Source organism: Gymnoscopelus microlampas, assembly GCF_963454915.1.
Source record: "Gymnoscopelus microlampas genome assembly, chromosome: 1".
Lineage (NCBI taxonomy): Eukaryota > Metazoa > Chordata > Actinopteri > Myctophiformes > Myctophidae > Gymnoscopelus > Gymnoscopelus microlampas.
In genome coordinates, this window is record NC_139962.1 from 12113351 (window position 1) to 12136517 (window position 23167).

The 23167-nt window shown below is 41.0% G+C and overlaps 2 protein-coding genes across 3 annotated transcripts in view; one reads left to right on the forward strand and one right to left on the reverse strand.

Annotated features, from left to right (window-relative positions):
- Window positions 1-23167, forward strand: part of ift74 (intraflagellar transport 74) — a 33877-nt gene that overhangs the window by 5319 nt on the left and 5391 nt on the right. For both annotated transcript variants that reach the window (XM_084058685.1, XM_084058686.1), the window contains exons 8-16: window positions 695-756; window positions 15166-15304; window positions 15896-15958; window positions 16109-16252; window positions 16862-16902; window positions 17179-17255; window positions 21248-21301; window positions 21770-21867; window positions 22257-22383. In XM_084058685.1, coding sequence (XP_083914811.1) covers window positions 695-756; window positions 15166-15304; window positions 15896-15958; window positions 16109-16252; window positions 16862-16902; window positions 17179-17255; window positions 21248-21301; window positions 21770-21867; window positions 22257-22383 — 805 coding nt within the window. The remainder of the gene's footprint in view (window positions 1-694; window positions 757-15165; window positions 15305-15895; window positions 15959-16108; window positions 16253-16861; window positions 16903-17178; window positions 17256-21247; window positions 21302-21769; window positions 21868-22256; window positions 22384-23167) is intronic.
- LOC311042175 (leucine-rich repeat-containing protein 19-like) lies at window positions 3810-10560 on the reverse strand (the record flags this gene model as incomplete). Its single annotated transcript, XM_084052735.1, has 6 exons — window positions 3810-4216; window positions 6008-6238; window positions 6998-7175; window positions 8872-8983; window positions 9726-9970; window positions 10465-10560. 6 exons carry the CDS (start codon window positions 10558-10560, stop codon window positions 3810-3812), a joined length of 1269 nt encoding a protein of 422 aa, XP_083908861.1.

Consider the following 23167-nt stretch of genomic DNA (forward strand, 5'->3'; position numbering starts at 1 on the left):
ACTCTTTTTTAAACTTTTAATAAAGTTTATGATCCGCAGCAGCATTCTAGACTTTATACGTATATTATCCGAATATTCACCCAGTACTGTATATTCATGAACTTCTCCAGACCGTCCTCGAGTTGAGCGAGCCTATTCCCTTAAAGTGAGGCATACACATTGAAATCATGACGATAAAAAGGAACTCCTTTGACAAACAGTGTACAAGGCACAGTCGTGTGCTATGAGACAAGTCCAGGTGTGCCTTGGGATTTTGTGACACCTTATTATTGCAATATATATTCAACTATATATAAAGTTATTATTATTAATTCTTTTTTTATTTACTATTTCAGTACTTGTGTGCAGTCATTTCCCATTACAGAAGCGCATTCTATAACCTAAAAAAACAATATTTGAACCACTTTCAATTTGGCGTCCTTATTTTGGACATTTCATAATTATTATATGCATTAGTAAATGCATATAATATAATAGTGCGCGTGTGTGTGTGTGTCCTACATGCCCTTGCTGTAGTGGTGTGGCACTACAACAATACAAGCTTATTGTAGATTTGTGGTTATATGCCTTGCATATGTGACTGCCACTTTGGAATAAGTAGAAGACAACATTATATACATTATTTTATTTTGAAGTTCATTCATTATTTCACAAAAATATAAACATATTATGCTCTCTCCATATGTTTGTGCAGCTGAAAGCCCAGAATGACAGAGAGGCAGGGAGCATCGATGTCATCTTTACAGAGAGACGAGAGTAAGTACCATACCCATGTGTTTTCTTTGGACTGTGTTGTATTGCTTGGGCATCTTGGGCTTCATCTTGCCAGGGTGAGAGGTTCCACTGCTAAAAAATACACGGCAATATCCAAAATGTAAATGAAACTCTGAAAGTGTAAATATAGACCCCTAAGCGCTGTAAAACAACAAATGTCATGTTATAACACTTTAATGTATTTGGCAGCTTTTCAAATGATTAATTTCACTAATTCTGTGCTGTATTGATTACACTAATCTTTAAGAGTTCATATCAATTCAGTCTGAAGCCTGAAGCCTTGATAAATGAATTATCTACAAATACACACAAATCATAGGTTATCATACTGGAACAGCATTATGTTAAGCGTTCAAATAGGTACAGTTCATTGACATTCATAGCAAAACAATATCTTGATTTATACACAAAATAGCAACAAACCCATTTTGGCAGATTTGCAGTGAATTGCAGCTAAGCATCTTCTTTTCTTTTGCCTGTGATTACGCATGATGTTAGATGTTGCTGTCCAATGGTACAGTACAGTTCCATTAATTCATACACAAAACTCCAAAAGTAAGCTGTCACTGGCAACAGTCAATTTAAAGTTCTGACTAGATTCCAGGGCTCTAAATAAAACGTTTTCACTGCTGCTCCAGAATCATTCTGACATACCGTTTGATTGCAAGCATGATTGTGAGAATATCTGTCTGAATGAAAAGTCATCAAAATTCTTTATAGTTAGTTCGAAAGTTCTCTGGTGTAATTTCCAACCCTGAATGTGGAACAGGGGTGTTGTTCTCTGGAAACCCTCCAGGCCACCCCGCTCTGAAATGGACTCATGGCCTGTGTGCACCATCATCATGGCAGCAGGTTGGCCCATTTGATTAGAGACACTTTGTTTTTATGGTGTGACTCTGCAGGATGTGAGCTGCCGGGAAGGGGCTTTGCCTGTATGTTTTAGTCTTTTCCATGATTTATCTTGCAAACCGCTGGATCGATCAGTGCCACATTTCTTATGCACTCTGCCAGTAGGCCAAGGAAGTACAGTACTTACACACTAGTTCCCCTTTTTTTTCATACTGTGTGTATATGTATTTTTAACTTTATAATGGAAATGAAAGGCGGTCAGATGGGGTTGCAACCTTGCCCACAGGAGTCATCCTTTATTCAAATTGGCTAATGAGTGTACCGACCACCCGGCCGGCCGGATGTCACTATGACTCAGCCAAAGGAGTTCCCAATGCAGCTATGCCCAAATATGGAGTGTATTGTCTAACCTCAATGTGTCGTCAAAACAAATCAGTCAGCTCCATGTATGGGCATGGGACAAGGACTGACAGATGCAGAAATCTCCATATTTGGGCATATCGGTCGGATCGGAGGTACAACAACGTAGGTGTGAGGGCTGCAGAGCGACCCGAACCTCTAGTACATAATATATACGTCAAAGATGACTGACGTCATACAGTGGCGACTCAAAGTCTGTGATCCACATGGGAGTCATGCCGTTATCAGTGCATTATTAGCTTTGCTCAGACTGATTTCCATCTTCCTCAAGGATATACCTTTGGCAGCATGTATTCCTGCATTCTGTAGCCATGATGATGTAACCTTATTGGTAACATCAATCCTGTAACCTTTTTCTGGCAAAGAACCATCCCACCCCTTCACCCTTGGCATTTTATGTTGCTTTGTCAGCAGCTGTTTGGAGTCTGTTGAGAGACTCTTTTGTCTTACCAAGACATGAAGATTCCAAGTGTGGCTTTGATATGTTGGCCTGAGGCCAGTGTTTTGAAGTCAGCAGGCCAAACAAGATGCGGTCAAAAGAGTCTTTGTGTTGTGTTTTGAAACACCCAACAAACACTGTGCAAACGCCTGAGTCACAGGAGCCGCCAAGCGGACAGTGAACCCAGCTTGCTGGCCGGTTGGTCCAAGGTTAGGAGAAGCAGACATTATAGTGCATGTAAGGCTGCACAGGTCAGCAGTCACAGTACATGACATGTAGTTCAGATTACACAGTTAAGTCCTGTGTCTGTGCAAGAAGGAACCATGTGCTGCTCTGATGCTCGTGATGTTAATCAAATGTCAAGTTTATATATATACTTTTTAGAGGAAAGTATGTGGGGGAAAAATAATTGATGGTAAACACAAGGCTGTGAACCAGATTCAAACTCACGATATCCCACACAGTTACATGACTTAACCCACTGACCCACTGAGCTAGGGCTGCCAACATTGGACTGTCAGAATCTAGGAGTTTTTTTTTTTTGGGGGGGGGGGGGGGGGGGGGGGGGGGTTGACAGAAATTGATTTGATGACTGAAGCAATGTAAGACCCATCTTTAATAATAACCTTTAATTAATTAAAAGTGAATACCTCTTTATGATTGCATGTACTGACAACAACGCTCCAGCCCGAAGGAGTACATTCAACAACAAAGATCACCCGGACCGTTAGATTCCCTTCCCCAAACACACCCAATTGTGTTTGTGTAGACGCTTAGCCAAACCAGATGCAGATGAGGGGATTCAAACCCTAGACTCTACAGTGGTGGACAGGTACTTTACCCATGTGCCACACGAGGGCCCTCTAGATGCTGATAGATTTTAAATGAGCTTTAAAAAGTCTGCGTTATCTACTGTGCCAGACACTTTGACAGGAACTCAACCATTATTCAGAAGTCTTACTCTCTAACCTATAGCCTGGCAAGTGGCAATATAGTGAAAGTGGCTGCTGGTGAAGTTTTGAATCGGCAGATGAGGATATCATTTACACCCCCCCCCCCCCCCCCGCCCAATCTATACAATAATTTTCCCCCATGTGATAATGATTATAATTGTAGTGTTTTGGGTTTATTAGATTCTATAGATGGGAAAGATGGGACAAAGATGAAAATGTTTCTCCTCACTCTGACATTCTTCTCTAGTCAATTTTTTTTATCAGTCAGTTATACAGAACATTTCTTAGAAAAAAAGAAATATGATCCTGTCATGAATCTATAAACATCCTCCCCCTGACGGTGTTAAACAAACCGTCTTTCTTTGGTTGTTGGCTCATGGTATGTCCTCAGCCGTGGCCGCACTGCTATACTTCCCGCCTCCTGATCTGTAGTCGGCCGTGTCAATGTAGCGGTCCTCAATATACCCGTCTTCGTCTTCGTCTTCCTCGTCTCCGTGCTGACTGCTGACCTCCAGCTCGTAAGCGGACGTCTCGGTTTGCTGCGTGTCCAGGCTGTAGTTGGAGTTCCGTCCGGCCGTGGTGAAGATGTGTGGCTCGTCGTCCTCTGTCAGCCGTTGGTGCCGGTAGTTGAAGAGGAGCTTGTACCAGGACGGTGACTTGATAGCACAGACGATGACGGTGGAGGTGCAGAGTGCGACGGCCAGGACGCCGACGAGTAGCTTCCAGGTGTTGCCCAGAACCGGGATGATGGGGCTGGTGCCATCAGAGCCGCCTGCTGGAGCTTGGTGTGGAGGGGGGAGAGAGAGAGAGAGAGAGAGGTGTTGTAAGAGTCTAATCGCAATTATTTTATATAATCGCAATTATTTTTGCATATTCGTCATAATCGTCATAATCAATTCCATATAAAAAAATGTCATATTTAAAAAAAAAGGCAAAAATAGTGGAAATAGCAGATCTATAAGCTCAAAACGCGTCGCGATTAAAGAAAGCAGTGGATTGAGCTTCACTGAATAAGCTTATGCAATAAGACTAAACTAGTCTAGTTCAGCTACACCCTGTCGCCAACATGGTCATGGAACATTGTCTCTCTTTTTTTTCAAGTTCAAAAATATATTTTCCCCCTATTGAAATGCAACTAGCTAGGTAAGCGTGTTACTTTTTCTGCTTGCAACGTGCATTGGCTGGGGTTGCTGTGTGAAACAAAGTATCTAACATCCTTACTCCTTAGTTAACTCTCCTTGGCAGGTGCGTAGTTGAAGCCTGAACATAATTGATAACTGTTAAGAAATGTGGATGGTTTGAGCCATTTCTGTGGTTTGAGCACAGCATGTAGTGTTTTGGATAAATTGAAATACATACGTTTCCATGCTGACTTGTGTTGGACTAAAATCAGGAAATGTGCCTGCACATGGCTGCCTGTGGGACACTGAATATTCTAGGTTGGACACACAGTGGCCAACAAATACACTGCACTGCATATTTGATTTGTGGTTTCATTTAGTTTGGATCAGTAATTTTTAAAAGAACGAAGTGCTTCAATTTAGACTGCAATTCATTGTCTTTATTTATCCAGCGAGGGGCTGCTGATTTTCTACATGAGGATTTTGTTTACCCTACAGCAGCAGTGTGAGCTCACCATAGCCAGGCTTGTGATGAGAAGGTCCCTGGTTTAACCATAGCCATAGCCATCGCTTCTGTCTCAGCCAGAAACGGCAGCCAAAACTCTGGCATGACCTAATCACATGCTTTGAGTACGCTCTGTCATGGCTGGGTCAATGCAATAAATTCCTATTGTGTTTTATTAGATGAAATACATTGTTTACCAACAATTTAGTCAGCAGTAGCCCGAAGGGAAGTGACCTGCCCTTGTGACTGGAACTAAGCAGTATGGAGGGCTTGTGATGAGAAGGTCACTGGTTTAAAACCCTGGAGTCAGGAAAATCGGAGTGGAGAAAATGAATAGGCAAAACTCTACCATTGCTCTACTCTACCAATAGGCAAAACTCTACCATTGCTCAGCAGCTTCTTTGAAGGTACCCATGAGCAGGGCACTCAATCCTCAACACCAACAGTACTGTATGAGTGTGGTAGTACTGAATAATTTCAGCTTGCAGAACTGCTATTTTATGCAATTTTTGAAAGTGCAGGAAAATATTGGATAAAATAAACAAATTTCCAAATCTTTTTGTAACTTACTTTATTGCTACAAAACCTTTTTGTAACTTACTTTATTGCTACAAAACCTTTTTGTAACACTTTATTGCATAATTTTACTGTAAAATGTAACAAACCATGAGAGTTGCTGTCAGTAATAGCTGATGCAGCGTCTCCACAGCCTAGAGGGCTAAAGGCTAATAAAGTGAACTTGGAGCGTTTTGTGTTCACACTGCACATATTAAAGCGAACCAAACTCAGACCACCTCCCTAGGTGGTCTGAGTTCGGTTCACTTCAAAGGGGTCTGAGTCCTTTTTGGAGTGTTCACAATCATATATGCAAAAAAAGTCTCCCTTAACAGTCTGAGTTTGTTTTGAGGGCTGAACGGGTGAAAACAAAATCCCTCCTACATCCTACCTTTGTTAGAATTGCTGGTGTTGTGGGTCATCATCACTACTGTGGCTGAATGTGTGGTAGGCTGCTTTGGGGAGGTGGGTTGAGCCGTACTTGTTGCAGAGCTGGTTGGTAGTGGAATTCCTGTTGTTGTGGACGGTAGTGTTGGATTTAGTGTTGGTGTTGTTGGCTCGGCCAAGGGTTCTGGGTTACAGTCAGCTGAAGCCTCTAGAATGGTGTGACTGGCCCTGTCCTCTGGGGAAGCACACAGTGCACGGGGACCAGCTGTAGATAAGAAAGACAGGGTACGTTTTTTGTATTTTGTCTTAAATGGGACACACAGCAAGAAAGCCAAGATGGAAATTGTGAAACTCCCCCTTGTCAGGTGACAAGAAGGTCAGTTGGCTCTCATGCATTGAAGGAGGCATGAGCTCCAGCCCTGGCCTCCCTAGGCTGGTGAGGGGAGTGTAGCGCCCAGGATCACTTAGAAAATTGGCACCGGGTGAAAAAAATAAGGGTTACAAAAACGCGGGATATAAATTTAGAAAAAAGAAGAAAAAAAAATGGAAATTGTGGTGTAGGGGAGACCCAGGAGAAAGTCAAGTCAAGCCTGCTTCAAACACCTATTTCAACTGTGGCCGCAAAAAAGTGCTCATCTGGAGAAAAAATAAGACTTGGTGGCATGCTGCAAACTGGAGTTATAGCTGTTTAAAATCCTATGCTCATCCCGTGCTCATCCCGTGCTCATCCCGTGCTCATACGGGCGGACGGACAGAACATACGCTTTGATAACCAGTGGCACGTGTGGCCAATGAGAGGAGAGATGGCATAGGCAATCTCCAAGTCCGTGTGTGTGTGTGTGTGTGTGTGTGTGCGTGTGTTTGTATGTGTTGCTTCTTTGCCGTGCTCATCCCGGGCTCATACGGACAGACACACAGACACACAGACACGGAGTCACGGCCAAATGTAGAGCGGTTGGCACCGCTAAAAATTAAAAAAAACATAGTATCCTACCTATTTGTACTTGTAAGGTAATGAGCCTGTTGAGGAGTTGCAGTGGTTGACAGGAACAGTTCCAGTTGTTCTCCTGTAGGTCCACTGATCTCAGCCGCTTCAGATCCACAAACGTTCTATTGTCCAGAACCTCCAGACTGTTAGCTCTCAGACTCAGCACCTCAGAGAAACAGAACCACTATAATCAGCCAACAGCACAAGAAGCAACTTCAGTATGTTACAGGTACAATGGACATCGGTTGGTGGCAAATGCCAAAATTGATCCGTCACTGTCTCTATTTTTCCAGGCAGCCTGATTATTATTATTTATTTTAGCAGAAAAGGACCACCTTTATTACAGCTTACCTACTCTGGAGACAAAGTTAGATTACCGGTAGTTCAATAAATAGATTAGCAACTGTGGTAGGTGATTTTATTCCATGTTTGACATGTTGAGTTACACAGCGAAGATCATTCGCTTTGCTTGCATTGATTGGTCAGCTACCGGTTAGCTACCTGTCATATTACCAGAGGGATTATCAGTTATCACAGTCTCAGGTCACTGTCCTCACCCAGGACGAATACAGGCTGAGTATGTCAACAATTGTTTTACTAGTCAGCTGTTCAGAATGAAATAAAAGTCCAAATAATGGCTAGTCTGACAGACCTGCCAAAGTGGCTGGTAGAATTGGGGAAACATGCTAGCCACAGCCCAGAACTGGGTCCCCACATGATTTTTGGGGGGTCCCCAGGTGACAGTGAAGTGACAATTTAAGGACGTTTAAATTTTTTTAACTTAAAAAAAAGAAAAGAAAAAATACCATTACTGCATCAAAAGTAATCAACAAACTGTACTATAAAAACTCTGTCAAATAATAAGAAAGAGGCAAACATTTTTAAAATAACCAATACAATATTTATCTGTGGAACCGAGTCAAACAAACTGTGATGCCTCAACTCCTACAATTCCAAGTGCTTGTCAGGGTGGGGGGTCCCCAGTTCAAATGTGATTATTTTTGGGGGTCACGGCCTGAAAAGGTTGAGAACACTGCATTAGGCCACAGACTCCCATATGATTTCTATCTCTGAGACCCCAATCTACACTGTAAAATCCTTGTGTTAATCTACAGTAACTCTCAGAGTTACAGACCCGGGCCATCCACACCAACTATTATAACTAGAACTATATATCGTTTACCACTGTTGTCGTTATAGTTGTGGTGTGGACTCTGCACTTGAGTTGCAGAGTCAATATACTGTACACTCTTTGTGCTTGGTGTGGAAGGCCCTTAACTTCCTAACTATCAGTCATTTAGCTGGAACCACCTCATGGAACCCTAGGGGTCCCAGGACCCCACGTTGAGAACCAGTGTGCTACAGTATTGGCAACGGTATCGTCACAACCATCACCACCGTCAGTGGTGTTCGTCGTGGCCATTGCAGAAATAGATTTTTTGAACGTTACAGTAAACTAAACGAAAGAACAAAGTCTTTTATGCAGCCATTTGTAACACTTTCTATCTAATGTATTTTAGAAGTCTTCATAATGCATTAAACATGTGTTATAAGAGTTTTTATAAGCCTTCATAATGCCTTATGATGTCTTATATCATAAGTCATAAACAAGTCATAAGTTTAACTATAAAACGTGAACATCATCAAGGTGCTTTCTGTAATCATAATGGATGGAAAGTATGATTATGGTGTGCCATAACAGTGTGTAGGTAGTGGTACAGTAGGTATACTGTAACTCAACTAAACATTAATAAAAAAAAAAAAAAAAAAAAAAAAAAAGTAAACTACTTACACATTATATAGATAATGTTTTTGCACTCAAGATGTTGCAGTGTATTGTTTTCTTATGACTGAATGAACATCTACATTACTGCAAATACCTGCAGGTTGGTAAGGCCCCTGAAAACATCTGTAGGTAGAGACATTATTAGGTTGTGGGAGAGGTCCAGTTCTGTCAGGTTATCAAGGCCAGAGAACGCATCAGGAGCCACCCTAACAGAACAATACAGTATAGTATTAATAATGTATAGTGTCTGTTTAACTTAGACATACAGTAACTAACTTGATGCTACTAACACTGCCTAGAAAATACCTTCTGTATGATGACTTGTTACCTGCCAAATGTATTTCAAAATTGAGTCTTTTGACAAAAGATTAATACCAATCTGAAAATATTTACAGTCTATTGTATTATCTGTCTGTCTGTATTGCATTTTGTATTTTATTGTTCTTCTGGAGAACATCAACTTGATTTCATAGTTTAGTCACTTCAACAGTTATCCACCACATATCAAGTAATGTAAAATAAATGCGCCAGTAAGGGTTAGTTTGCTTGACAGTTGACAATCCAAACCTCCATTATCAAGTTGGTTTAGAGCACAATATACACTCTAAACAGACAACATAGTACATTCATGACACAAATGCGGTTGACATAGTATCGCTATAACTTATCGATTTTATTATTACCATTTGCCATTTGTGTTTCAATTTAGCATATACTGTAACATGGCACAGGTGTCATTGACATGTCTTTCTGTGTCTGTTTTCAGACAAGTAAACAACTATTAAAATTTGATTGAGGTTAACAAACTTCTGGCTAGCCAAGGCTAATGCCAATTCCATTGGAGTGTTGGCATTAGGTCTATGTTGCCCTGATTGATACAGATCTATTGACAATGTAGAATTCATACGGTATTTAATGTGTCAGTAGGGTGTGAAAGCCCTGCCTTACCTGCTGATGTTGTTGCTGGAAAGGTTAAGTACTTTGAGCCGTGGCAGTACAGAGAAGAATTTCCAAGGTACAATGCCAATAATGTTATTATCCAAATGCAGCTCTGCCAGGTTGGTGTAGTTAGCCAGAGCTGAGTAGTCCGCAGCTGACAACTCAATGGAGTTGTTCTTCAGGACCATTTTAGTGATGTTCTGTCCATAATTGGAGGGGATGTTACGTAGGTTCTTGTTTGTCAAGTCCACTGTCTGTTGTCAAGTCAGAGAAAAGTGTAGACATTAATTTAATAGCATTTGTCAGTGACAGTTTTGCTACCGATTATGCCTGTCCTGTAATTCAAGTTTGCTTATTCAAAAGATATCAACAACTGGAGCTCTGTATTATACATTTTATTCACGCATTACTAGCACCTGACTACGTGCACTTACATGCATGGTTTGTCTGTTGTGTTAATGGTTATCTGGTAAAACTATTTCCATTACAAAATATGGTTATTTTTTATGTTGTAAAAAAAAACTCTTTATAGGTCAGCTTTAAGAAAAGAAAAAAAACTTTAAAAAAAAAAAGTAAATGTATAACTTTCTTCATAAGGAAGTTAGTTATTTCTGTAGACTCACACATTCAGACTGAAACAGCATTGCAACCAATGATCTAACAAACTACAGGCTGTTGTGAAAATCTCTCTGGTAAAGTCGGTCATGCTGAAGATGAATTATAGCTAGAATGCCAAGGCTCTACTCACCACCAGTTGATCCTCTGTTGTGGCTCCTGTGGAATGTCCCACTGAGCCCATGGCCACCACCGACAGCCACAGCAGTAGTCCTGGGCTCGATGCCATGTTCTGTTTTTTTTTTAAACAAACAAAAAATAAATTGCACTTGGGGGTAACCAACTCCTGTCCTCACTAAGTAATTGTGCTAAAGATGGTGTTTAAGACCCCCGCACATACACACACACACACACACACGTCTGCCACGACAACTAATGTACCTCAGCTCTGCTGACCTGGGATGAAATCACCACCAGAAGGGTCTCTAGTTTATGTCGCCTTCTGCCTGTCTTAACGATTGTCCGTGACGTGTCTCCTCTACTCTGTGCCACTCAGTCTTCCTACAGTCTCATGAAGAATATGAAGAAAATTAATACCGCAGGAACTCCATTGAAACGACACATTAGCGTTGCTGGCACTTCGGTACAGTAGCAGTGTCTTCGCCTTTCACCTACTGTAGAACTGAGGCAAATCACAGGCCGTCGGATGACGAAGACGGTCTGGTGACACTGTGAGATGTGCGAGGGGTATATCTGAGTGACTCTCTGACTGTAGAGTCCTCTGTTCAAAGGACCTGTCAGATGTTTTTGCACCCGGGGGGCATGGTCTATATGTAAACTGCAAAAAGGAAAATCTCTGTATTTAGCCTTTGGGTCATGTTAAGTGTTAATTTAGCTACACCAAGAGAGTGTGAAAATAATTGAACACTCAGTATTTTACAGTGTATGAGAGGGCCAAACAAAGAGGGCCATTGTCTCTACCGAAGCAAATGTTCACTGCAGTTTATCTGACTGTCACAGAACGTGATGTTTGCAACCAGGGCAGAAGAAAAAACGAATGACCTCTTAATTTATCTTTTGGATCTTGTTGAACGTCAACGGAGAATTCTTTTCCCAGAGGGGTTGAGGGAACAACAGCAGGACACTAGAAATGATGCAGAGAAGTTGCATAACAACAGTTAAAGTTAGTTACAGCTCTTTACATCACACTGTTTTCACACATGAAAACATAAAAGTGACAGGATTATAAAGACCTTTTTTCTCTCCCTGTCTACCGATTCTCTACCATACTTATTAATTCTATGGACAACAGAATATTTGTTCCACTCTTTGTCAGGGATTTGTGGCCTTCCAGATAACAGTCAATTTAAAAAAAAAAAAACATGAATTTAGGATTGTGAGACTAGATCGTGATTTGTGATCTCGACTGAAACGCTACTTCCTGCTGTACACTGACGCCAAATGAAACTTGAAAAATGAAAATCGCACTAGGCTACATTTTAGTAGCAGTCTTGGTAAGGCCTCATGTCAGTAAATGCTTTTTAAGTTCGGTCTCAGTGAAATAACTCTAAAATGGGACGTATTGGCTTAGACGATGATCGGTGCAGTGGTGTGCACACTGTGTGATCCTGTCTATTAGGGTAGGGATCAAAAACTTTTATTCACATAGATGGATTTATGCTTGGGGCTTTTTCAAATTTGCCTTGCTTCATGTTCTTCACATTCCACATCTGGGAGCTGCCTTGTACAATCCCCTTCATACAGAGGATAAGAAGAACAGAAGAATATGGAGCACCCTGGTGGCTCCACTAGTTACAAAGAAAGATCCGGATTGCTCATTTCACTTTTGGCCCGTTATGGGTAAATTTTTTCACTTTCAGAGTTTAACACCTTGGATTTTTCCTCACAACATTCATGATATTCTCTTTCCCTTCATGTTTCTCTCCCTTCATGATCTTATCTGAATAAAGCATAAATGTCCTTAAAAACATCAGTCCCACTGATGAAAAACAAATACTCACAAATCTCTAGGGCTGGTAAATTTCCCCAGAAACGATATTTGAATATTGGTCTTAAAAATTGGCAGATATTCAAATATATTCGAATATTATTATAATAAAAATAAAAGCGTTTTTTTTTTGACCGGGACAATAAAAAAAACAATGCATCAAGTGCTCGGATCCAATAAAACATATATTTTGTTGGTTTTATAACTTGATACATTGGTTTTTTTCTTTCTTTTTTTTTTCAAATATTGATTTTCATATTCGAATATACATGTTTTCCCCATATTCGAGGAATATTCGAAATTCGAATATTAATTTACCAGCCCTACAAATCTCACTAGAAGTTTGCACTGTAGCACCGTTTCCTTAAATAACCCAGGTTACGCTGGGTTGGTGCTAATTGCATCACGTGACTTAGAGGAATAAGGGACCGGCTACTGGCAATCTAGGTCAAGTTCAGAAATAGCCCAGAGCCTTTTATCAACCACTCATCTTCCCTTTGTTCTTTATTGGCTAGGGAATGGCACCAATATAATGTAAATTGAATTACATCTTAAATACGTCATGAAATGAAAAAAACATGTTTTTTCACACTTTTAGAGCATATCCATGGTCATAACGGAGATATTAATTATAATGTTTTGTGTATTTTTAGTCCATAAAAGTCCAATCTTGTTAACTTCCTGTCAAACGAAAACCTAATGCGTGATTACATCAGCAATTCCTTATGAATAATCATGAATCATGATTTCATTCACCTGTGTGATTCCTATACAGTATTATGTTACTCCACATGCAGCTGTTTCTCATTTTGGAGACACTGTTGGGCTGCTACTGTTGTGAATCTAATTCAAGATGATGGCCAGACATTGCGTTCTCAAACTTTTTTGGCCCAGTACCCCTTGGAGGGGAGAAATGTTCCCAGGTACCCCCTCATCCTCGCAGCACCAATAAGCATATACTTACAACCACATGTGTACATTCAGATGCCATTGGAACTATTTGTATTACACAGCTGACGTCACACCTGTGTAACACACACCTACTCTCTGAGGTGCTCTAATTAGAGAGTGATGACTGGAGTGTGTCTCATTTCTCTCCAAAAGCCCTTGAATATGATTAAGGATTACTGTGATTACCCCCCCTGGCTATGCGTCTGGGGGACCCCACTTTGAGAACCATGGCTCTACAGTATGTATTGAGGGGAGAAATAGGCAATACAGTAACATAAACATGCTTCAGCACTGCCGCTCTCTCTTTCTGCCTCGCAGTGCGAGTGGTATGGACACAAGGCTGTGTCGTTTTACATTCTATAGCCTGAGGGGACGGTAGACTGCGATTGGCTGAGACACAACCAGCTTCTGTTAGACTAGAATCACAACAAGAGTCTCAAAAAGCCATTTCATGATGTATTTTAAGTGCTTTGGTCGTGGGTAGACTTATGCTTAAAAGATGGCATCAGTTCAAAAATAATTATCACTGGTACTATTGAAATACTGAACAAGATTTTTAACTCAAGTGTCCCGCAATATATTTTTTAATAAAACCCTTTGATTGTATTTTTCTTTGACATAAATGCATGCAGTACTTGTAGGGGTACAAGAACATAATGTGTCTTTAGTTGCCTGGGCCCTGTGGTTTCGAGGCCTCCACTTATTTATTATTGGCCTCTTGTAGCATCAGTGAACTAGGAATTTGTGAATTATTAGATTTAGAATAATGAATGAATCCAAGCTCACAATGGGTTAAAAGACCTAGTATAAACCAGTTAGTTGTAAGTGTTTAGAACCCTGGTCTCAGTGGAGGGCACTTTTATAATAATAGCTGGAAAATTACACAATTCCTAAGTGACTGGTAGAAAAGATGAATCTACTTTCCATAAATAGCATTTGATTGATGCTAGAGTAACATGTAGGCTATACAGTATGGTTACATATTGGACTGAGAACATTACAGCAGCCTTTACATGTGAATTTCTAATAATGTAATAACAACTGACTATCTTAGTTTCAGAATTAGATTTCTAGATTTTTCCAAGTCACGCCGACTGTCGTGTTTTCATTGTTTCATTGTTTTAAAAATGCGAAGAAACACACTTGGAAATATTGTCCTGGCTCCCTTCCTTTCTATAGATATAAACTTAATGCGATGACTTATTCCATAATAATTTCATATAACAGAATACACTTCTTACCTTCTTTGTCACGGCAATCAGGAAGTTTAATCTATTCTACAGTATGTGAAACAGTTTTGTCTTGAGGTGCAGTAAGACACAGAAGACCTTTGTTCTTAGTGTGGACACATGGCTCCTGCTGGCTAACCATTGACAACCTGCTGGGGATAATAGTCATAATTTGATTACAATAAAAGATCATTCTAAAGATACAGAATTGTATTGATGTGCTTATGCCTTGCCATACACAGCATATACTGTACATGAAAATATATTTATATTTACATTTTACACACACACGCGCGCGCACGCACACACACACACACACACACACACACACACACACACACACACACACACACACACACACACACACACACACACACACACACACACACACACACACACACACACACACACACACACACACACACACACACACACACACACACACACACACACACACACACACCTACACCTGAAGTTGTCAGGTTAACGCCCCTATAGTGTGATTTTTATTATTAGGCATGTTTTAGAATGGAACTAAACGAAATAAATCATCTCTCACCTTTCTTGTCATCGGTAGAGCCAACTTTGAAAACCTCTAATCAAGCTGTGTGTGTGTGTGTGTGTGTGTGTGTGTGTGTGTGTGTGTGTGTGTGTGTGTGTGTGTGTGTGTGTGTGTGTGTGTGTGTGTGTGTGTCTGTCTCCATAGGAAAGAGGACAAGATCCGTGCAGTAGAGGAAGACATAGAGAGAGAGAAGCAGAATGCAGATGACATCATCAAAAAGATGTCCACTGACCAGCAGGAGAAGTACTCTTCCCTGAAAGCCATCAATGAAGAACTCCTGCAGGTAAACCACAGGATGTAGTGATGGAGGACTGCAAGATGCAGTAGGGCTGGACAATTAACTTAATTTAGAACCTCTAACCGACTTAAACTTGCTTGTGTAAAGTAAGCTTTTCCGAGCCATGAGGCCCATAGGGCAGGAGCCTATCTCCTGTTTCTGTAGCGTGAGGCAGCTTGATGTATGTCGCAGGGACTTACCCCAATCCAGCCCTTGATGCTGAGTGCCTAGCAGGGAGGCACTGGGTCCCATTTTGTCTTTGGTATTGCTTGTGTAAGTTCATCGATTAATCGAGAAGCTTTGTGTTTTTACATTTTTACTTCAACGAATCAACACGAAAATATTTGAATAGATTTTTTTATCGATTAAATTGATTAGTCTGATTAATCACTTAAGCTCTGTATTGTACAGTACTTTGTTGTTGTCCAACAGTGGCTGCAAATGTGTCCACCATTTGTACTGGAAACAGCTCATCTATGCACACCAGTAGGTTGCCTTGTTTTGTTTAGTCTTTCTTTTCTGTCTGCCTCTTTTTACATTTTCTCTCTCTCTCTCTCTCTCTTTCTCTCTCTGTCTCTGTCTCTGTCTCTGTTTCAGGAGCTGTTTGCTTCTCAGGAGGAGTTGGATGGCCTGATGACGAGAAAGGAGATGTACGACGCTGTAAGTTCCATATTTGACAAGATCATTTCTCATGAATAAGGAAGAATTTATTTAGTATTCCCAACTATATCAAACTGTTTCGTGCTAAATACATTAATAATGGATACATATAGACTGACACATGCATATATTTTTTTCCCTCCCTTACAGGAGCTGCAGCACTCTCAGATCAAACAGGAAGCAGTGCGTCTCCACGAGACGCTGTCTGATCTGCAGCTGAGACGAGACACCATGGTGGCCGAGGACAAGAATCTGGGCTCCCCTGAGGAGGAAAGAAAGAAACTGTTAAAGCAGGTGAGTCTCAACCAATGGTTCTCAGTGTGGTATGCATGAGGCCATGGACCCCCATAACTCATAACTTGGACTTACAACCCTGTTAAGTGTCCATTTGGTTCCTAACTATCAACAATTTAGCTGGGGACCGCATGGAACCCCCCCCTCAAGGACCCCTGGGACCCCAGGTCTAAACAACTTGATAAGGCTACAATAAAAGCATGTCATTTACGAGAATGAATTGACATTGACATCTGGTGCCATGCCCTTGACAACCCAACTAAAATACATTTAACAACTAAAGGGGAACTCCAGCTGTTTTTTACCTGAATCCTATCATTCTATTGTGAGGCAAGCACGTCCCATGCATTCTGTGTGTGGAGAGCTTCCTTTATACCAGCCTATGCAAAGCAGTGTATTTGTTTCCGCCAGCTTTCGGCATGCAGAACGTGCTGGGAAATGTAGGTTTTCATGTGTCGTCCTTATAATAGAACGATAGGACTCACTTCAATTATCCCACATCAGTTTGTCTCTTTAGGACGTGACTAGCTAAAGGCGTTTCAGATGTTATACTTTGGTTGCATTTTCTCAAAAGATAAGCATAACTTTGTTTTCCGTTCTGTCGTTCAGGTCAAAGATGACAATCAGGAGATAGCCAGTATGGAACGGCAGTGAGTATTTGATATGATAACTGTATACTGGTCATTTGTGATTTTGTAAGGTGAAAAGTATCTTACCGTATTAACATAGCACAGCTAGTAGAACACAGAGAGGTCATTTCCAGCTCATTTCCTGACTTCTGCATCCCTTTAACTGCGGCCACCATATCCCTGAATAAGGATTATCTGTTTTTGTAAAGACATTGTCACATTTATTTTGTGGTTGCTGTCACATTTTTATACTCCTGAACTAAAGCTGTGTGCTCGCTCATGTGCGTGTGCACACAGGTTGAAAGAGACCAGAGAAAGGATCAGTCAGATGAATGAAGAGATCAGACGATTGGAAGATGTGGAAGAGTCCCATGGTACTGTCTGTCTGTCTGTCTGTCTGTCTGTCTGTCTGTCTGTCTGTCATTCTGTCTGTCATTCTGTCAGACTGACAGACTGCCTGGTTACTTGCTGGCTGGCTTAAAGTCACTGTACATAGATTTTCCTCATCAGTTTATGTTACTCTCTCTGTCTCTCTTTCTTTCTCTTAACACATTGACCGCCAGAGGTTAATCTCATAATGTACTCAAACGGGGCATCCATGTTGTAGTTAGAACGGTTTATGTTAAACAGTGATCACCGAGGAGAAAAAACTACAAGGAGAAAATGGGGTTTTAGTGTGCGCTTTAGAATGGAGGCCGACGGGATCGGCAAAACCGGATCGCAAATAATTCCGTTTCCGGTGGTATTACACTGAAATGTGCCGTATCGAAAATAGAAAAAAGTTTTTTTTTTTGAAAAAAAGGAAAAAGCACCACAGACCGTAGGGCTACGGTCTCGGCGCTTAACAGTTGGATTTAATGGACCGTAGGACTACGTTCTTGGCGGTTAATGTGTTAAGGATGAAGTGAACTAGCAGTACCTTTGTTCAGTGTGTATCCTTACACACACACACAGTAGCATGTTGCTGTATGCCATTGGCACACTGTGACATTATGTAACTGACTGATTTTACTGTATGTTTGCCAGTTTGCCAAAACTCACTGACTCACTGGCTGTTTTATCTAGCTGGCAAACTGCTTTCCTTGCAAAGTGACTCTTATAGTGGTTTCACACTACGGCCCCGGGTGCGCACCCTGGGCCACTTGGCTGATGTTGTGGTAGTGTGAACGTTGCGTATCGTTCCCCGAAACGGATCCCCGTTCCGTTCCCGAAACCACCTCCGGAGGCAGTCTCGGATCCGAATCATGCGTCCTCGGAGACGGTACGCTGCAGTGTGAAAGCAAGCGTACTGTTTGACGGAAGTGGCCCGCTATTTGTAATAGGTGACGGTATATAAACTCGACAAAAACAGTCAACAAAAACACGTCGCAGATCAATCCACAGGGGTTCAACCATGGCCGGATCCCGCGGGTTAATTTCATCATTAAATTATAAAATGAACCCGCGGGATGATGAAAGATTTAGTACCGCATCATCCCGCGGGTTAATTTTATCATTAAATGACCAAATGAACCCGCGGGATGATGCGCTAAAACCCGCAATATTTATATATAAAACTTATTTATTTATTTATATAAAACATTACATACAGAAATAGAATGAGAGTGCGAGATAGAAAGAGAGGCCGTGTCATGGCCATATAATGACAGCAACAATATATATATATATATATATATATATATATATATATATATATATATATATATATATATATATAATAGTATATATATATATATATATAATAGTATATCTTGTGGATATCTTGTGGAGTTTCAGCTACTATGCATCCCAGAAATATATAGCTTATAAGGCTTTGTAATTTGAAATTTGTAAGTAAATATAACTCATTTAGATGTAGGCCTACGTAGGTTTATGGTTTCCCATGGACTATAGCCGTTTCACTCATGATGCAATTTCTCTTTCATAACAGATGCATACATGTGCCAGATAATCCCCACACAAAGAGAGTAAAAAAAGAAAAGACGTTACTTTATTTAGTAAGACATGAGAAACAGTACATGGAAGTACAATTCACAATTCACAAATTATATATTTTTGTACTTAAGCTGTCGTGAAAGTTTATAATATTTAGAGAAATGTAAGGTTTCAAATACAAAAGTAGTAGTTGTTGTGAAGGTTAGCAAACTGGACATTTAGACTGAATGTTTCCTGTATCCTCATCTTGCGCAAATGCACACAAGTGTTTCACCAGGTTTTATTTGTGTTGTTTCTCAAAAGCGTGCATCCGTTGTCTGTCAACAACACGCGCGCCAACAACACAGCAGTCTGTGCCTTGACTTCTGCGCGCTCGCGTCGCTGTGCGCTCAGTGCGCTCCTGACTCTCTCCCCAGCGGCAACCCTATATTTATGCGCGACCAGCACAAACATTGTCGCATAGTTGATGACGTCTGTGTCCACTGGGGAAGCACTATGTGCATGCCGCCACCTATAGGATCGGGGGTATATATGCAAGTGTATTCGGGCGCGTTAGAGACTTGGCCAGTGTGAATGCTGGCCAGCCAAGCGCACTCGGAAACGGAGCGGTCTGGAGTGCGCACCCGGAATCATAGTGAGAAACCGCCCTCATTCTCACCGAGTCAGCGGACTGACTGGTTACTCACTGACTGATAATCGGTCTTCAAAGTTCATTTAAACATTTCTCTTTCACTTTTTCTATTTTTCTCTCACTCTCATTTTGCCTTTCTCTCACATCTGCAGTGTCTATACTAGCAAACACTGAGTGTGTGTCCGTAAACACAGTAGCATGGTGTTCAATACACATCAAAATCCTGTATGTTATGTTAAATTAACACATGATTTTTTAATGTGTAATGGCGCCTGTCACCAGGACACATTTCCTCTCCTCTCATGTCGTCTCCTATACCAGTGGTTCTCAAACTTTTTCATGTCAAGGACCCCCAAATTGACACTTATTAGCCTGCGGACCCCCATTTGAAAAGATATGCCAGGGACCCCCATAAGAGAAGATTTTTCACTGCTAGCTACCAGTGATTCTCAACCATTTTAATTTCAAGAGGACCCCCAGTTTGACATGCATTAGGGCTACGGACCCCCATTTAATGGCATTTCTATCCTTGGGACCCCAATTTATGTTGTAAAATCAATGTTAATGTAATTCTGAGAGTGTACAAATGGAACCAAATGGACCCATTTGGTTCCATTTGTACACTCTCAGAGTTACAGACCCACATAGGGTCCATTTGGTTCCTAATTATCCTCCATTTAGCTGGGGACCCCCTGGAACCCCCTCAGGTACACCTGGGGGTCCCCGGACCCCACTTTGAGAACCAATGTCCTATACTATCCTATCCTATCCTATCCTATCCTCAGATATCATTATGTTGTCTCCAATCATTGACTCTGTGTAACATATTATTTAATTGTCCCTCCCCCTTTTAACTCACCTTTATACACATGTAACATTCTCATGTCTTTTCCTCTCCTCCACGCATGCTTCTCTCCCATCTTCATGTTGATAACCAGATGGTAAGCAAATGGCTGTTAACATTAACATTGTGGAAAATCTTCCATTGCTGCTAAACTGCTGAACTGTTCCCGCTGTATGAATACCGTTATTGTGCACAATGCGCAGGCACCGACCGGGCATCCGTGTTGTTTTTGCCTCCCTGAATCAGGTTTTCAAAATGCAACCTGACTGTAAGCTCCTCTTAAGACACACACTTGAACTCCCCTCCTCAAGCTGTACTTTTGGCAGATTATTCAGAGCAAGATGACCAGCGGTCAGGAGCGGCACTAGGGAGCACTATAAGGGAAATCCTGTTGTGATTCAAGGCTGAAATTTGCTCAAACCTGTGTCTGGCGTCTTGCTTGCTCCCAAATAAGTATCTGTGTCATCGTTTTTAGACCATTCAGTTTCATAGATGTGTTTGTTGCTGGACACTGGGAGCTATAGCACTGCATGAAACCTTTTCTTTTCTTTCTGATAGGGACAATGGAATTTAACGGTCACAATAAAGAGCATGGAACTGATGTGCAGCACAGAGAGTTTATAGCTATTGCTAATTTTCAGCTCCCTATTTGGGGACTGACATCCATAGGGATGTGTTTTATTCTGTGTTTTGGAATCAGGTGTTTAACTCTTTATTGGTAGTTGCTATGTATGATAATTAATATCACTAAGTAAGTTATTAAATCAATCATTATGTATTATGATGATGATTATTTAATGTATACGTACTTATGTAGTCAGTTTCTGAAAAAAAAACAAGCTACAAGATGCTTCATAGTTATCAAAGACAAATGATAGAAAATAGATGGTCGTAGCATTAAGACACAAGCCTATTGGCACAGCTCACTCAGGACCCAATGTTGTTTTTTCTTACAGGGGAGCGCAACCAAAAGTACAAGGAGCTGAAGAGGAGAGAACAGGACATTGACAGTAACGTTCCATTTTTACCCTTTCAGATTTTTTTTTTACAACTTTATTGTCGTGGTTTCTGGGTTTCAGCCTTCCTTTGGTCCTGGAAAAGCTGAAGTTGACCTTTTTTATTTAAACAAATTTGCAACATTTTTTAAATGATATGTTTAAAATTGTGAGAATACGTAGTGCGAACACATAGTGGTCCAGTATCTTTGCTCAAGGACTATTTGATAGGATACATTGTTGCATGTCAGTAAATGGGTCATGCAGATTGTTTATGCTAAGGAATACAGTACAATGGCCATGGAATATGATCAGATGAGATCTATATAAGAGACCTCTACGAAACAAAGGAATATTTACTCCGTCTGTCTGCTTCTCTGTCATCTGTATGACTTCTTCCGGCCTATCTCTGCATGCCCGTCTTTCCTCTGTTTGTTTCTCTGCCGCTCGTCTCTCCATCTGTATCTCTCGGTCCATCTGCAGGTTTCCTGGAGTCGTATGAAGAGTGCAGAACCCAGGAGCAGGAGAAGGCAAGGGAGGCCCAGGCCAACACAGTGGCCCTGCTGGAGCACCTTAGCAGAGTAAGAGGAGAACCAGGGTGGTTCATGTTCATCCATATAGCGGCAAAAAGCCCTAAAGCTGATATCTGGTGGTGCTATAACCATATATAACCCACCATGGAATGACATTTGTATTCAAACCGAGTGCCGTGCTATGAGCTTGTAGATTTGCTATTTTTGAAAAATCGAGAAAATGTGTGCAAATTAATATATTTATTTTCTTTTAAAGCGAACATTTTTAACTCAAATCTTTGCTCTGTGTGTGTGTGTGTGTGTGTGTGTGTGTGTGTGTGTGTGTGTGTGTGTGTGTGTGTGTGTGTGTGTGTGTGTGTGTGTGTGTGTGTGTGTGTGTGTGTGTGTGTGTGTGTGTGTGTGTGTGTGTGTGTGTGTGTGTGTGTGTGTGTGTGTAGAACATGACACGCATGCGCCAAATAGACACAGTGACAGCCAGTGAGCTGAGGAGCATGCAAGAGGACCTGAGCTTTAAGGAAACTGAAATGGCCAAATCACAAAGCACCGCTCAAGGACTGACATCTGGTTAGTACACGCACGTGCACGTGCACACGCACGCACACACACACACACACACCTATGACCACACACTCATGAAACAATGATACACTCAAACAAAAATATATATTTTTTCCATATCATATTTATCTATTTTATGACCAATATAGCCATTATAATAATAATAATAATACATAAGACTAATATAGCGCTTTTCTTAGTACCCAAAGTCGCTTTACAAAACAGCTTAAAATAAACAATTTTATTAGGAGCCAAAAATTATAATATTAAGTTAAAAGGCTATAAACATTAAGCTAAGACATATTTCAGTGCCTTGCTCAAGGGTAGCCAGAAAGTTGGTGTTGAGGAAGGGATTTGAATTAAGCAACAATCTTTTGATCTCAAGCCTGCTTCACTTTGACTTGCCGTGTCCTCACATTACAGCTGACTCCGTGCTGCTGATTTCAGCAGTTAACTGTGACACTGTGAGAGATTCAACTTTTATACACTTTAGTTTGGCTCTGATCAGAGTTTTATTCTCTTCTCTTCTCTTCTCTTCTCTTCTCTTCTCTTCTCTTCTCTTCTCTTCTCTTCTCTTCTCTTCTCTTCTCTTCTCTTCTCTTCTCTTCTCTTCTCTTCTCTTCAATAGGCTGTAATCTCATTTGCCAATAATAGGCTTGTGGTCATAAAGAAATTGGCCGCAAGCCTATTACATAACCACAGACTAGGGTTACCACAAACTACAAGGGATAGTAATGCTCCAAAGTCCAAAGGCTCCTAATTCATGTCTATGTTCTTCTATACTGTACTG